At 37.1% G+C, this 17,817-nt stretch overlaps 1 protein-coding gene across 4 annotated transcripts in view; it reads left to right on the forward strand.

The window, feature by feature from the left end:
• Positions 1–17,817, forward strand: part of ZNF608 (zinc finger protein 608) — an 88,396-nt gene that overhangs the window by 24,975 nt on the left and 45,604 nt on the right. For all 4 annotated transcript variants that reach the window (XM_021293282.2, XM_021293285.2, XM_065045281.1 and 1 more), the window contains exon 3: positions 16,081–16,336. In XM_021293282.2, the coding sequence (XP_021148957.1) occupies positions 16,081–16,336 (256 nt within the window). The remainder of the gene's footprint in view (positions 1–16,080; positions 16,337–17,817) is intronic.

Genomic DNA, 17,817 nt, shown 5'->3' on the forward strand with positions numbered 1-17,817 from the left:
GAGATCATAGTTGCTGAAAATTGCCCATGTATTTCCATCAAAAGTGGCTTTTAGACCCTAAATCCAGACCAAAAGAAATGCATCAGTGATGTCAACATTCCTAGATTTTGTAAACACAAATTAAATTGTTCACATTACGGCACGGAAATTAGCCATACTATGCCATAAGCACTGACTGTATCCTTTCCTACATTATCATCAGACTCCGTAGCATGATTTGGGAATGTGAAATAGTATTCCCCTGTTTGGGGGCAGAACAGCAGATACTGTGTTCTTTCTATGGAGCACTAAAAAGTACTACTCACAATTCAAGTGCTGTGAAACTAATTTTAATAAAACAGATGGTGATTATCTTTTAATTATTAGCAGTATTGAAAGCAGTCTTCAGTAGATACTCAAGCTAATCCCGTCTAGGATAGCTTAAATACTTATTTCTTTGCTGTGTAAGAGTGAAAAATTTTCCATATCATGCCTACCGATACCAAAGAAACTTGTGTTTATCTGATTTTTTTTTTTTCTATTTTTTTCTCTGTGGAAAAGCTAGGTTGTGATGTAAGAATGTGTATGAAGTTCTTTGCTGATATTCAAAGTTTATTGCTGTACCCTGGGTGTCCGTGTATGCTTTTTCCAATGTTCTTGTGTGTGTGCCTTTTCCTCTTTTTCTATCCTCAACACATAAGCAGCATATCTTCAGATATCTTTGACCCAGTCTTTTCTGCTTGGCCATTCATCATATTGATTCTTCAGTGATAAAGGAAGCTTTGTTCTCAACGTGGTTTTAACCGTACAGTATCAGGGCCTGTCACATAAACGTTGACATCAAAGAGGCTTTGCAAAAAAGTGTAATGTTGCAAAAATACAAACCAAGTTGTATTACACCTTTTTGTATTTCAGATACAAAATCAAAAATGCCTAGATTGGTTTTAGTCTCCGAAAGGAGTGAAATTCCAGAAGCACATAGAAACAATGACAAGAAAATGTAGCTTCTTCCTTTTTGAGTTATCTAAAATGCTAGTAACAATACAAGAAATGTAGCTTCATTTTTAATCTGTCAGTATCCCTTTAATTAAATTGAGCATTGATACAATTTCGTATGTTTTCAGATGGAGTAGCTCCCTCAAAATTGAAAAATATGTATGCCACTGAAATAAATAACTTACGCTTTTTCTATGGATAAATAACGTTTAATCCAATTCCTTAATTGTATTCTTTAAACATGTGTTCATTAGAGCATAAGCAAAACAGCACTGGGTGCACGGGGGATTCGCTCCACCCAACACGCACACTTTTAACAATAAGAAGTGTGCTTAAATACAGTATGGTATTACATATTCATAATGACCCCAGGAACACTTATACATATTCATGACCTTTCCCGCTTTTTATTAAAATGAGTCTCAGATAACCATTTACATATTCCTCTCCTTGACCCTCTCCTGTTGCGCCTGCGCAATGTCACTTGGTGAATTTAAAGAAGGGTCTTTAGGGGTCTTTGGATGAAGGCTCCTTCAGCTTCGTCACAGTGGACTTTTTACCTTTGGCTCATTAGGAGGAACTGGCTGGAACCCAAGGTACCAAACCGACTGGAACCAGACTGGTGCCTCCTTTTTGCTGTAAATCTTGGCTATCTTGTCTCCTCAAGGTTGCAGCTGGTGCTGTAAAACTTCTTATCTCGGCATTTAATGAAGTCCTGCTTTTTTTAGCACAATTAGTTACATACAGCTCTAAACTAGATATTAATAATGCAGTTTAAAATGTTAGGTTGTTAGTAGGCCCTTATTACATAGTTGCTTAACCCTTAAAATGTTAGTTCCCAATATCAATATAACTTCCTAAACAAGCTCCATAACTTTTTGCATAGAACTTAACCACCTTTCCCTTTTCCAAGTTCAGAGTCCGTGCCTCATTTGGTTATACCTGTAAACATTAAACATCTTAGCACGAATCACAACTGCATTTTTCACACCACTAATTTCCGTATCTGAGCATAGTGTTTTGTACTACTTTGTTTGTGAATAGGCTTTGAACTATAATACTATGTTACATATTGAGAACGGTTGTCAACCAGTGTACTTTTTATGTTTTATTGTAGTACAGTATTTGCTTTAACCCATTTAAGAGTTAGTCCAATAAGAAGAAAAGGGAAGGCAGCAGAGGTGTAATAAACACTGGTTTAATTTTTACAGCACAGTACATTATGGAACTATAAAATTGTGTGATTAGCTAAGTCATTAACACTGTCTTAGAGCAAATAAATGTTTAGAGCCTGACACAGCACTGAAAACGTTTCTAATAGTCAATTTAAAAAGTAACTAGTGGTGTTGGAATAAAGATTCTGCTGCTGCACATTATCCAGAGCTCTGTGTTAGGGCTATCATCCAATTATTCTGATGCATTCTCTGTTTTACAGCACTCCTGTCTATATAATTTTGACACTTCTGTGCCATGTAGAGTCTGCAAAGCATTTGTGTAGGATCACCACCAGAAATAAGTTAATTGATTTAAGTCCCGCTATCCACTTCATGAAAAGGTGTCTTTTAACTTGCTGGTTTATCCTGCATTTATTGGTGGGGAGTTAGGAGGCATAGTAAGAGCCAATCTGAAAGTCATTAGAGTCAGTTAAATTCTCCACTTTTCTAATAGGATGCCATTGATCCGGGTGCTATGTTGGTTGTTTATGCTCTTAAATCAAATTTTTCGATTCTTATTTAAGAGGTCTCTAATTGCCTGGTGTGAGACATGTCAAAAGTCACAGATTTTTTTTACACAGGCTGCTCAGTGCTTTCTGAAAATGATGTCTTTAAGTTGGAAATTTAGAAAATCTTTACCCTGTTTTGAATAAAATCTAAAAATAGATAAACAGTCTCTCTTTTTAATTTGCTAGATACTGGGAGGCCACTTCTGTCAAACTTAGCTCATGTCACTTGGTGCATGAAGTCATGAAGTTCAACATTTTGTATTATTCATTTTGTATTATTGTTTACTTCCTCTTTTTTTTTTTTTCCCACTGTTTACTATTATTGTTACTATTGTATTAGTTAATTCAAATTTGAAAACAAACAAAGTTTGGAAGACAAATTTCCTGTCCCGGTCAGCTGAACAAAAACATGGCCTCTTGATAAATTTAACTTATTTTCAATCTTCCCACACCCCCTTTTTTTTTTTTTATTTTCCTATTTTTTCCAGCTGGACGATGGTTGAATCACTTTCTTGTTTTATGATGAACTTATGAAGTTACTGCTTTGGAAGACATCTTCCTTATAAATGTTTTCCCAGGTTTGCTTTTAAGCAATTAAATTGCAAAATCACTAGTTTTCATAGAATGACAGAAAGAGAGAATACATAGAAATTAAAATCTTGAGATGTTTTAAGGTGGCTGTCATAGCATGATGGGGTTTTTTTGGACATGTAAGAGAAACATACTCTTTTTGGATATATATCAGGGTATGTTTTCTTCTAAAACAGTTGATATATTCCCAAAACATGTCTAGGATAAAATAAAAACTATTTCTAAAGTTGTGTCAGCTGTCAAGCAGCTAATGATAGATGTTTAAGGACCTGGTGTGTTACAGGCATTGCTTTTGCTGCGGGAAAAGTGAGGCAAAGGTCTCTCACACACAGTATTAAGCTATCAAGCATCAGTGTGAGTTAAAGATGTTGCCATCTCTGTGGCTGTGCTGGCAGAGTGATTGTGAGAGCATCGTACGTCCCTTTCGGTGCAAATTGTACACTGAGCCTGTGGTTCCGTCTCTGCAGAAGCCGATTTCAAACTGAGCTGTCACTGTCTAACTTTCCCGTGGACCCTGGATAACTAACTGACATGTCAAGATGAATCCCACCAGAAGTGTGAAACAATTTGTGGGATTTTTTTGGCCAGATAGATCTTGTCCAACTATTCAGTTGTAGGAAAACAAAGACTGATTCAAGACTTAGTTAAAATTTCCATTACAGATGTCCCTGAAGTGGTAAAGCTGTGGAAGCTAACATTGCTGTGGTTACCTGAGCAAACAGTCTGGGACTGACATCTCTTTTCTCCACTTGTTTACTAGAGGGTCAGTTCTACAATATCAATCTGCTACTTGAAACTTCCTGCCTTTGTGTCCTTCCGTGTGTGGTTATGGACCTCAGCTGTGTCAGTTTGACTAACAATATGCCATTCTCCAATATTATCTGTATGTGTAATATCCCACGTAAAAAAAAAAAAAAAAAAAAAAACCTGAAGGGAAGGAGTGTCTAGAAGACCACAGCAAAATGGGAGCTTTTAAACTGACTCATCTGACAAAGCATATGTATTCTGGAGCTGTGCCTAAAGGTGTTATTTTCACATTATTGGCTCTGAGGTAGTAGATGCAGTCCAAAAAGTCCCTGCTTCTTGCCCCTCTTTGCTTAGAGGTTAATTGCTGGCAGCACCTGAGATAGCTGATAGAAAGGTACCTCTGGAAAGTGCCCATAAACAAAATTCTCGGTTCCAGATCACATACCCTTTAATATGGTATTGGCACAATTAAACACAGGTTGTTTGCAGCCATGCTGTTAAGATATCTCTCTGGCTTTAAACCCTTCAGTGGAATCCAGACAGGTAAATTGATGACTGGGCAATGATTGGACCAACCTTAAAGACTATCCAGTTAATATTGCTGCATTTAAAATGCCAGCAACAGGTTGGTTGAGGTCCATCTCAATAGGCATATTTACATTTGTATGGAGGAACAACTGGTCCCTTTGGAGGTATATTCTTGTCTTGTTTCCATTCATTTATATGTAAGAAGAGTAAACAGCTAGTCAGCCGTCCTGCATAGAAGTCAGTAAGAAAGGCACAATTGTGGGATTTTTTTTTTCCACACATTTGAAGACCAAAATGAACCTGAAGATAAATAGGTAGTATTTCTACTTTAGTTTTTCTAAGTCATTGGTGTGAGAGAGTAAATGGATGCCTTGAAAGCTGGCTAATTTGTCATAATAGTAAAGAGCTCTAGTTTTGAGAGAGATAAAAGCCATCAAACACTTCTGTGCATGAATGTTCATTTCCAAATATCTGAATAATGACTGAGATTGTATAATTGATAGATTTAGGAAAGGAACACATAGAAGTTGTCGCCTTTACCCAACAAATAGAGCTTTTGCAGCCTTTCACAACTTCCCATATGTTAATGAGAAACATTTTCTGAGAAATTGGCAGCATCGTGCTATGTAGCTGATGCCAGTTTTTTTCATGGACCAGTTCAAGGCAGAGCAGAGGGAAAAATGCCTTGTTTTAGTGTGTGAGTTACTCTGACAAGCTTTCACGTTGCCCCTCCTCTTATTAATATTCTTTTTGATGTGAGCTTGTAAAACAGAGGATTGGCTGTTAATCTCTGGGATCTGAAGGGCTTTTGGCAGTGGCCCATAATTGATGTGTTCACATGGCTGTTGTCTGACTACTAATGATTAGACAGCAATGTTATCTCCCAGCTAAATCAGTGTTGCTTATAAATCACACTTGATAAACTGCAGTTTCATTTCTTCAAAGGATCTGTACATGTCTATATAGTTTGATAGAACTGCCAGAGTAATTTCATGATTTAATGACAGCTTAGATTAATTTTTTATTTCAATTAAGCAAAATAATTGAATTTCTACCAAGTGTACAAAAATGTTTGTCTTTGTTACAAGGTCATCATGCAGTGGGTAGCATGTAAAAGATACATACACTTAAAGCAGAGGAGAGAGTAGAAGGTGCAGGTAACTGTGGAATTACACGTATGTACATGAGAAGTGGAACACTTGGACTACTGATTTATATTATTTGTCATGGTTTAAACCCAGCCAGCAACAAAGCATCACACAACTGCTCAGTCCCTCTCTTCTCTCCCTACCCTCAGCCCTGCAGTGGGGTGGGGTAGAGAACCGGAAAAAAACTCATGGGTTGACATAAAGACAGTTTAATAGGATTGCAAAGAAATTAGTAATAATAATAAAAGTTATAATATACAAAACAAGTGATGCACCACCTGCTGACCAATGCCCATCCCATCCCTGAGCAGTGATCCCTGCCCCACTGGCTAACTCCCCCAGTTTATATACAGAATGTGACATTATATGGTATGGAATATTCCTTTGCCCAGTCTGGGTCAGCTGTTCTGTCTGTGCCCCCTCACAGCTTCTTGTGCACCTGCAGCCTCCTTGCTGAAAAATCATTGACTTGACATAAACATTGCTTGGTGACAACTAAAACATCAGTGTATTATCAACATTCTTCTCATACTAAATCCAAAACACAGTGCTATATGAACTACTGGGAGGAAAATTAACTTCGCCCAGGCTGAAACCAGGACAATTTGAACAGAAAGACAGCTTCAATTACAGCAGGTGTTGATCATAGTATTACACCTAAAAATAGTCTGTGATACAGGCTAAGAAAAGAGGAAGTTAAAGGTTAGATTGCTGTACTGAAACACAACGTGTTTCAACAATGGTGTCTGGGATTTTCTGGGTGAAATCCTTTGCATGCCTTCATTCTTTGACAGCAAGACAGGAATGATGATCGCTTACTGCAACTCTGCAAATGTAAACTTTTGTCTGTGTTTGGATGTTTAGCAGAACATGCTAATGAGGATCCCAAGGTACTAAAGCAAAATCAATAAGGAAAAATGTCTTTGAGGTAGAGACTTTAGAACAGAGATCTCAAGGTGACCTGCTTCTAAGCCACAGAAACTACAAGATGTGTCTGTCAGTTCAGTAGCCTGTAATCAGATGATTTGGTGCTGATAGTGTCGATCCTTTCATGAAAGAGAATTAGAAGAACACTAAACGTGCGTTTCTTCTCCCTGCCAAAACTTTGCAGCTTCAGAACTGAGGCATGTAGGTAAGTAAATTTAGAATGGTCTTCTCTGCTGACTGCAGTTCTTGTATTTGCCTTTATATTGTAAGATTAATCCTTCAGTCTTATTGTTAAGGATTAATGGAGACTTTGCATCAGTACCATGTTCAGTTTAGGAAAAAACAAAACCAAAAAAATTTGGAGGGAAAAGGTATTAGCAGTTTCTTCCTCACGAAGATTAATTTCCTCTTAAAAATCTTTACTGTACATGCATTATCACAGTATCACAGTATCACAGTATGTTTGGGATTGGAAGGGACCTCAAAAAGTCATCTAGTCCAATCCCCCTGCTGGAACAGGAACGCCTAAGTGAGGTCGCACAGGAATATGTCCAGGCGGGTTTTGAATGTCTCCAGAGAAGGAGACTCCACAACCTCCCTGGGCAGCCTGTTCCAGTGCTCTGTCACCCTTACTGAGAAGAAGTTTTTTCTCAAATTTAAGTGGAACCTCTTGTGTTCCAGCTTGATCCCATTACCCCTTGTCCTATCATTGTTTGCCACCGAGAAGAGCCTGGCTCCATCCTCATGGCACTCACCCTTTATATATTTATAAACATTAATAAGGTCCCCCTTTAGTCTCCTCTTCTCCAAGCTAAAGAGACCCAGCTCCCTCAGCTTTTCTTCATAAGGGAGATGCTCCACTCCCTTAATCATCTTTGTTGCCCTACGCTGGACCCTCTTCAGCAGTTCCCTGTCCTTCTGGAACTGAGGGGCCCAGAACTGGACACAATATTCCAGATGTGGTCTCAGAATTTTCATTATTTTCAGAATATTTTTAGACCTCTTGAAGAATTATTTGAAATGCTACTGTTCTCCCTGGTAAAACAAACACTACAGTCCAAATTTTGGCTATAGTTATGTTTCAGTGGAACTACTCTAGATTTACATCCAAGTAAAGGTTAGAGGAAAAAAAAAAACAGTTGTAAGAAAAAAAATTACTTATGATAAATTTGCTTTCCCTAAGATACTGTAAGATACTTTCCCTAAGATACTGAGAATAAAGATTTTATTTTTATTGTTAAGTATACATATTCAGCAGTATGTAGTTGCAGGGGTAGCTAGATAATAATGCTTTAGCTCATTTTTCAGTGGAGCATCACAGTGAAAAGGAAAGCTGAAAGGTAATTTTAGAAATGTTTCCTTTAGTGACGTGCTAAATAATCATGAATGTGTGTATCCCATTCTTGAAATTGATAATACTGTCTTGTTCTTAAATAAAATTTGAACACAGTATCATGTACTTGGTAGTGTCTGTGGCTAATACCATGAAGCTGGTCTAAGAAATACAGAGAAAAACTAATTGGTACAGGATCCTACACACTATTGAAAAGCCCAGAAGGGGAGACAATAATAAAGGCAATAATACAGGAATAAATTAACCAAAGATCCACTTGTCTTGCTTAGGAAGCCTAAGGGTTAGCTAAATTAAAAAATTAGGGGTCTGTAAACCCTGATGAATAGAGAGCCATGAAGTAAAACGATGGATTTTCAGGGTGTCCTGAAAAAGTCATCCGTAAGTATCTAGTTAGGCAACTAAAAGATTTTTGGTTTAGATAGACCATGAAGGAAGCTCAATTATTTTTTTGGGGATTACAGAGGTTCTTTGACAAGCTTTTGGAAGATAAGTTCACTTTTCTCAATAAAAAAAGGTATGGAGTTGAGAAAGCAACAGCACAAATAATAATATATGGAACTTTACACTTGCAAAGTAGAGTAGTCTGCAGATTGATAAAAGGCAGCAAAAACCTACTGATAGGCCATTGACATTCAGGAAGTCGAAGAAGTGCAAAGAAGTGATTTATCTTCTGAGACATGTTTGCTGCTGGATAATACATTACGGATTCCTGGAAAAACTCAGAAAGTTATATTGATTCTCTATGTCCCTGCACTCCAGAATGGCTGAAAAGGCAGCTGTTCCACCGAACTGCAGTAACATTGCTGACTAACTGAAAGCATCTTTTGGTAATAGAGAAATTCTGTGATGGAGTCATAGGGTTGTGGCATGATTTGCTTGGACATTGAGAATGAAAACTTGAAATGTAACAGTAAAATGCATTCAGTCATGGTGCGATTAAATGATCTATTATCTTTCTATACACGATTAAAAGTAGGAAGATTTTCCTTGGTCATTGGTGTCTTCATATGTTATAGAGCAAGCATAGCTTCATTGCTGGGTCATGGTCTTACACCTCTTAGAAATAATGATTGGCAAGGCAACTTCAGGGTACTGTTTATTAATAATGCTGTGAGATTTCCTTAAGCAAATACCCTCTTTTTTTTTTTTTTTTTTTTTTCAGGCTTAGAACCCTGAAAGGCTGAGTGTAGCAGAAAATTGGGAAGAAAAAGAGGTTGATTGTCATCTTTAAAATGAAAATCTTTTTTCGTTAAAACAAAAAGCTTCTAGATGGCCACAGAACTTGATAAAGCAATATCTAACGAGCACATGGCTGTGCCTCAATTTTTACCATATTCAGTCACATGACACCATCTGATACTGGTGATCATCTTACACACATTTCTGGCTAAACCCAAACAGTTCAGAGAAATTATTTTCTTGACTGTTCAGAAAAAATCCTTTATTGACTGTGGAATATGCTGTATTTGTCTAAATGGAATAGGTATTTTGAGCTAATTTCAGTGTTTATTCTATATTAAAGCTTAGCAAAGCACCCAGACTGACTGAAGAAAAGTTTGGAAGTGCAGATTGAGGAGCTGACCAGGAGAAATTCAAGTTTCAAAGAAGGAAGGTGTTCTAGAGACCTATGGACAAAATTATCTCAATGAATACAATTTTATTGGGCTGAAAGAGGAGAAATGTCTTCAGTAGAAATTTGCAGGTGGTGATCTGGGCATCCTCCCAGGACTGCCAAACATTGGAGTTGACATACAGTTTTACACAGATGCAGCCTTTGGCAGGAGGATATCACTGGCAGCTGTCAAATGCTAATCTTTCCCACAATAAAATGGGTGAATGGCTTTGGGAAATCACAGGCATCTGAGCTATAACAGAAGATATAACAAAGGACAAGGAATTTTCCTTGCCTGTTGTTTAGAGCCATTGTTTCTCCATTAGACCCTACTCAGAGCTTTTGAGTTTTCATCATGGTCTTCATTACACATTAATGCTGTATTAAAAAAATAGTGGCATTATCGTGCCAGTGGAAGTGTTGTAGATAGTCACATAATGCGTGAGGACTTTTGGAGGTCTGCATGTAGAAAGAATATATAACTGCCAAAGATTATGAGTTTACAGAACTGTGTGTGCTGGTTCAGCAGCTGATGGGAGCAGCACAGAAGAACTTGACTACAAGTAGGATTTTTTTCTTTGTTCCTTGTAGTAAAAGATTAGTAGCATAGTAAGATTTTTAAATGGATTTTTTTTCTTAAAAACAAATATTAAGAATATTGAAATTATTCCAGATGTGAGCGATTTGCTGATTTACTGGGGGAAAAAAAGGTCACTTTCTGTTATTGTGTCTTTTTGCTTGTTTTCCCCCTTACGTCCCCCATGCTCTTCAACTACTCAGTTCATTGAGTGGAGAAGTTGATTTTAAGAATAGGAGTTACCTAAAGTCTCCAAGTAAATGCTACTTGTGTTACTCAGTTCAACACAATTGCATGTCAGGTTTCTCATCCCTCATCCATACTACAATATTTGTAAAACAGAAGTATATTTTTGACTATAGGTTTTTAAGTCTAAACTTTTGATTAAATTTAGGCAGTCTGAATCTCCTTCATGCTTCCTTAATATTCAAGCTCTTGTGATTCTTAACTAAGTTGACCAAAATAAGTGACTTCTTTAGTGCTGCCGACATTCCTGTATTTTGAATGTAAGGCTTGTAATAGATATGTCTGTTTCGTGAGAAAAACTCCTTCTACATCCATGTCTTGTAGTATTTCTTTCCTATTTTCTAAGCGTGTCTGTCATGGCACTGACCATTTCTTCTGACAGTTTGGTGTAGAGCATTTTTTTTTTTGGCCAAAAATGCGTTTTTTAAATAATAAGCATGGGTTTAATAAATAAAATAACTTCAGGTAATGACCAGTATTTCATATGTATAATTAAATCCTTCTCATCTAAAAACTAATACTACTTTATTTAAGAAAATACAACATCAGTTCTGTTAACTTTGTTGTCCAGATGCTTCTGTGTGGCTTCTTACGTGAATTTAGATGCAAGAAATACTGAACTGACATTAAATTGAGATTTTTTTTCAGATTAAATGGGGATTCTTTATAGGGGTAGTTTCTGTTACATGGTAGCATATGAAGGTATAGCTTTAGTTTTCAGATGTTTAAATTCTTGTGAAACAAGATTTGTAGCAAGAAGAGATTTAGAGATAAATGAGATGTCTAGAAATGCGGACACACTTGAGCATGCAGTCATCCCATGTCACAGTCTCCCACATTTGTTTTCTTCCAAAGTAGTTTAATGGGTTTCATTAGAATTCTGATTTATGCTGCTGTGAATGATCTTAGAATTAGGTCTTCTGAGGTCACTGTTGCTTTAGAAATTTAAGGTAGAGGCAAGTAAAACCCAAGTTATCTCCCTTTCACCTCCAAATCTAGAGAAAGCAATTTGGAGAAGGCAAAGCTTCCATGTAGGGCTGAATTCCTTTATTTCCTGTTTTTCATTTCAGCCATAGTGATTCTGCAAAGTATTAATTCATGACTCTGAAGAACTTGTCAATGTAATTTTCAAGGTTGGAGGTTTCTTTTTCCTTTCAGCCTTTATGTTGGTGTATTTTTTAAGGGAGGATTTAGTTTTGCAGAAGGTCAGGTGTAGCTTTTTAGGCACACCCCTTAGTAGGGTTTGGATCTTCTTTCCACATTCTTTCTACTAGTGCAGACGTTCCCACTGGGTATGCTTACAGTAGATTTTTTTTCTCAGTTTAAAAAAACAGTGCCCTCTCACAAGGGTTTATCCTGAGCTTAAACCTGCCCCCGCCTTTCTCCAAGCTATATATTCGTATATGGATTCAATGGCTTTTGGTTTGTACATTTCAAAATCAGCTCATGGATGACACTACAGTAGTGTATGACCCTGTTCGATCTTAAGTTGGTAGACTGTGTCAGAAATGAGATATATCTTCAAAGATATACCTTCATTAATGAGGTGGAACTACACATACATTCATGATTATGCATGTGGTGGCACTCTTTGATGGGTCACATCACGTGGCCTGGCTGCATGGCAGCTGTTTTCTAGTTTGCATTTTGTGATTTATGACAGAAATATTTCACACTTAACATACAGATTTTCTGAAAGTTTTCAAAGTTGAAATGAATGGAATACATAGATACAGAATACTTCCACTTGATAATATGATCAAAATTATCAATTTAAATGCCTGTGAAAAGTGATTTTATTTTGAATACTACTGTAAATCTGCTTCTGTCAGATTAGTAGCATGTCAAATACGGATAGAGGTATTCCTAGTATCTCACTTTCATTTAGGTGCGTTTTCCACAGGAGTACATAAGAGATACTCTGTCTCGTAAAGGCTTAAAATTCTCCCATTCCTGCAGGAATGGGAATATGATATGGCTTATGGCACTAGTATGATATTGGGCACTCTCTCATCTGGGAAATCCCCTCAGATCTGTATACCTTCATCTGTGGACTCGGCATTACACACTGGAATCTCTCCCCTGGTTGCCAGGAAATTGTGTACAAAGGACACATAATGTTAATCTTCACACAGAATGCTTCTGATGCTTACACTGCATCAGAAAAATAGGTTTTGATGAGCAGAACATAATTCCAGCATGTCAAGTGCCTAAGTAACTGAAGGAGAGCCTTGTTTATTAGAAAGTCTTGCCTGTTTCTGGTTAGGATGGTATTTCCTCTCTCTTCCATACCCTCTTAGGTATAGTGACTAATGTTACACAGATACCAAAATATTTTCTTTTTGGTCATGTTCAGATAGTGGAGCTCCATGGACCATTGACTACATTGCTTGGCAGGCATCTTTCATTTTCTGTGAGCTTTCTACTACTGAGAGGCATAGCTCTGATACAATCAAATACTTGGCAGTGGAAAGCTGCCATGAATAACACTCTAGCTTTGTAGCCTTTGTCACTAATCAGCTCTCAAAAGCTCTTGGAATTAGGTGAATGAAGAAAATATTGCTTGAATATTTCTGTCTTTTTTTTGAAGCCCTTTGATAATGTGTATAAAGAGAGCATCTATTTAAATAACCTTCCTCAGATTTAGATTTTCATTCTCATATTGGAATCTCTAGTGTGATAAACAGCAAGGCTACTGCTCAGTATGCGCCAACACCTGGGAATAATCATGCAAAAATAACAGTGAGAAACTGCAGAGCATCTGTTCTTGACATTAACTTTCCTCGGTTTGACAGACTGCCACCACCAGATGTTAGTCTTATGTGCCTTTTTTCCACTGGAGATGGCAGCCTTCCTGCCTCTCTTTGCCTCTAATAGCTTACATCAGTGCCCTTTGGAGAATTAATGAAAACAATTGTATCACCACAATGATCGCTAAGAGCCACCACTTTGCTGTGCTGACATTATGATTATCAGACAAGATGGGATAACTTTAAAACATGGAAAACTGGGGCAATACTTAAGCTCAGCATCTTTTTTCTTATGAGTAAGGTCATATTTGTGCAATGAACATGAAACTCAGGGATGATCAATGTCCATTTAATTCTAAACCAAAGGCATAGTGTTTTATTTCACAGCCTCTTTTATTGCAGTAGCCACTCTTTGGTCTTACCCTGTGTGTGTTTCTAGTGGAAAAAATGAACATTTATTAGTAGGTCTAAATAAACCAGAGCTGAGTACAGGTATTTGTAACAAAGAACTTTGGGTACACTGTCAAATCTGTGCTTTCTTTAGCTCCCTCTCACTGTTTAGAATACCTAGAAAATGGAAGACACATCTGCCAGTTTGGTCCACGTTCACTTAAAACATTGGGTAGTTTAGTATGATAATAGCAAACATTTTGGGTTTTTTCTCAGGCTTTGTGATGAGTGTGTTTTATGAAAGAAATATGTTGCATGTGTAGTGGGAGGTTTTGCACGGCTTTACAAAACACCATGTAAACTATCAAACAGGGATGCGGCTTAGTGTTTCTTAAGCACTGGACTCCATTTACGTGCCAGTTATGAATCCTGGATTTCTTCTGGCTTGAAGTAAGATGCATTAAAAACTCCTCTGACATGGGGTACACGATCCCATTTCACTGTGAGTCCCATTACACAGGCAGTGCCCAGGAGCAGGGCTCTGTGCCATCCAGCTGTTTGCCCCAACTCAGCATCAGCCAGCCAGGGTCTGTGTAGCTTAGAATGTGTCCCCCTGTACTGGGCATACATGGTTATGGCTTTCTGTATGCTGCTCTTGGGGGTCAGTTGATATTTGACTTGCTTGTGTGCGTTGAAGTCTGTTCTGCAAAGCATTCTTGCATGGGCTTGAACTATGCAATTGTGATGGCATAAAGAAAATAATAAAAATATCACTGCTTGACTGCATAGTTTTTATGCCACAGGAACTCAGCTTTACTCAGTATTGCTTTTGCCCTTTTTTTTTTCTCCCACTTTGTTCTCTCTCTAACCTGAATATTATTTTAGTCCTAAATAAAAAGAACACACCCCCGAAATGAGGAAGAGTTTGGAGAAAAATGTAGTTGTAGGTCCCTCCTCTCTTCTCTCTAGTTCTAGTATGACTGAGATCAGAATCCAGGCTGGTCATACAAAGATCATACAAAATATTTTTGTTAACTGTTTAGCACACTTAAGGCTTGTATGCATGATTAGAAATGTTGGCTCTCAGTTTGTAGGTATGAATGATGCTCAAAGCAAAAGAACTCTTACAAAGGCCAAATGTAACAATTGTTATAATTTTTAAAAAGTTCTTTTTAATTTTAGATCTCCATTTTATTTTCTCATTATGAAAAGTGGCCATGTGATGGTGTGAGCTGATCTGTGATACAGAGGATATATAATACAAGGATAATACTCTTTAGTCCTCCTTCTCTTTGTATCCCTGTTTGCCAACTTGGCTTTAAAAGAAAGCAAAAACTAACTTTGATCTACATTAAGAGAAATTTGAGTGAAACCTAAATGACAATGTACAGTGAGTCATTATGTCTTTTCTGTTGAGTGTTCTTATGGAGTCCAAAATTAAAAACAGTATCGACTTAAAGACATTTGGTGATCTACTTGAAAGCAGCTAGAAAGCAGCCATTTTAAGAAAACAATTAGATTGAAGGATGGTTTCTTGGTGTTACAGCTATGATCCAGTGGGCCAAATAAATATGAATTTTATGTGGTTTGGCCATTTGAGTGAGCACACTCATATCCTCATTTAGGTATCTTTTATGTAACAAAGGACTTTGTGGCCACTGTAAAATACTGAGAACCCTCAGGCTAAACTTGTAGACAGAAAATCTGCTTCTGGGTATACTTGAAGTCATATGGGAAAGATAACTTCTTCAGTTCATGTACAGATATTGTCTCTGTGTGTATTGTCTGTGTACGGACTGATTATCTGGCGAGTTGTATTCTTCCAAATATGCATTTTTGGAAACCCCGAGAAATTAGATCGTTTGGATTCATTATTGTAAAAGTCCTCATGTGTTACTTCAAGTAGAAAAATGGAAATGTTATCTGTAAGCTGTTAGGTGGGTGATCATAATGTGTTCTAAATTATTGGATGACAAAAGATTATATTTGATGCCATATGGATTTCAGAATTGTTCCAAGCGCTAATTTCTCTGTGATGCATATGAAAAAAAATGGCATTTATATGTCTTTGTACTGTCTTTATAAATGTTTTTCTTTTAATAGAAAATGCAGTTCCCAGTTTGCAAAATTGATTTCCATTCACAAATCAGTCTCTGTCAACACCAAGAAAAAAGTGGCCTTAATCCTTGTTTTGAAAATTTATTATTATTGTTTCATAGTAGCAGTCTATGACAACAGGGAATAGTCTTGTAGAAACTTAGCAATTTGCCTTGTTTAGCGTGATAGATACTTTAGTACTTAATTTTTCATGTGCAGCATTTGGTCTGATGTCAAAAAAATTAAACTCGTAAGACTGAAATTACCGTGATACATCAAATCCCTGCATACACAAATGCAATTTCAACAAACTGGGCTTTCATATTTTTTTTTATTATTATTATTTTTATTATTATTATTATTATTATTTTAAATCTCACAGCACCATTATAGTAAGTTTGTCTGTTGTTTTCAGGTTGATCCCCTGTTTACAGTGCCTGCACCTCCACCTCCGATTTCCAGCAGTATCACACCTCAGATTCTGCCTTCCTACTTTTCCCCATCTTCATCCAATATTGCAGCACCAGTCGAGCAGCTTTTGGTACGGACTCGTTCAGTGGGTGTAAATACTTGCGAGGTTGGAGTAGTAACAGAACCCGAATGCCTTGGACCCTGTGAGCCTGGGACCAGCGTGAACTTGGAAGGAATTGTGTGGCATGAAACTGAAGAAGGTAAATTGTTTTTTCCACTAGGTTTGTCTGTAAGATATGTTAACGAGGAGGAGGTTTTGCTGTATCTGCCTGGGTGCTAACTAGGGGCTTACTAGTCTGTTGGGGCACCGTTTTGTACAATGGCAGTCACAGCTCTATAGCTCAGTTAGTGAGTTTTTATCTTAAAAACAAATAGCAGGTTTTTTAAATTATTTAAGCAACTGCATTTTCCAAATGACCTACCCATGTAGCATCGGCTAACAACAGAATTGTTTTCTTTTGCTATATTGAGAAAAGCATATGAAGAAATCTTTAGCAGAATAACATAGATGTACTATTTAAATGTACGTCGTGAAGGGATATATGTGATGGGAGTGGATATATGAATAGAACTTAGCTGAATATTTTGGAATTCAGACACTATGATAAAAAAAAATGCCACTATTATGTAACAATAGAAGCCCCAGAGATCCTCGCAGAAATTCAATTTGATGTGATTATTGTTTGCTTTTTGGTTATTTGAAACATGCTTTAAGAGTAAGGTGTTCTTGCTCGGAGAAGGGTGTTCTGTCTAGTGAAGAAGTGCTGTTTGAACCAGAGCGATTTTGTTAATATCCTTTGAAGGCATTTGGCCAAGTAGGAGTCCTGGAGAGCTTTGGGGAATACTGAACGTTATTTGCTATGATTTAGAACAAAGTAAGAAGGAAGAGGATTATGCTGTGATATGAAAATATTGTCATTTTGGTTTTCAAAAGCTCAGTATTAAAATAGCAGCTTTCTCCTTTTGCTCTTAAAAAATACTGCATGTGTACACTAAACTTCTGCAATTTTTGGTTAATAATAGTGGGTTTCTCCAGTTATAGCTGCTTGAGAGTCTTCCTGTGATTGTTCTTATGTTTGTTTTGAGGAGTATTTAATTTTTAGTGATCTACCTCCCTCAACATTGAAAAAAATATTATTTGCAGAAGGATGTAATGAAAAAATACAGCAGTGCATTGCTGCATGATAAATCCTGATATCCTTCAGACATATGAACAACGGCATTTGGTCCTTTGCAGTGATATATAAGACCTCACCAAAGTGCTCTACACTGTCCTTTCAAAAATCAATAGAGTCAGATTTACTTGCTTTTATATGCTTTCATCCATCCATCTTTTTCTCTGTGTATGCCTACAGCGGATTCATAAGGTAGATTGATCCTTTTAGATTGTTTTTAAAACAGAGTATAAATTCTGTTTTAAAACACCCCTGCAGAGATGACTGCCCTTAGCAGCTCCAGTCTTCCTTGACGGGCCTGTATTAGCCAGAGTTGGAATGTGTGGGCGTTAACTGTGTTGACATGAAAGAGCAGTAGCTGTTAATAGTGTTATTCTTGCTGAATAAACTAAACTTCTGACCTCCACTGAATTTAAGAAGCTTGCCTTGTTAAAGGTTTGTCACCAGAAATGAAGTACTGAAAAAATTGCATTCTGTTCAGGATGACATTCCACTTACCAGTTTCT

The sequence above is a fragment of the Columba livia genome, chromosome Z, assembly GCF_036013475.1.
Source record: "Columba livia isolate bColLiv1 breed racing homer chromosome Z, bColLiv1.pat.W.v2, whole genome shotgun sequence".
Classification (NCBI taxonomy): domain Eukaryota; kingdom Metazoa; phylum Chordata; class Aves; order Columbiformes; family Columbidae; genus Columba; species Columba livia.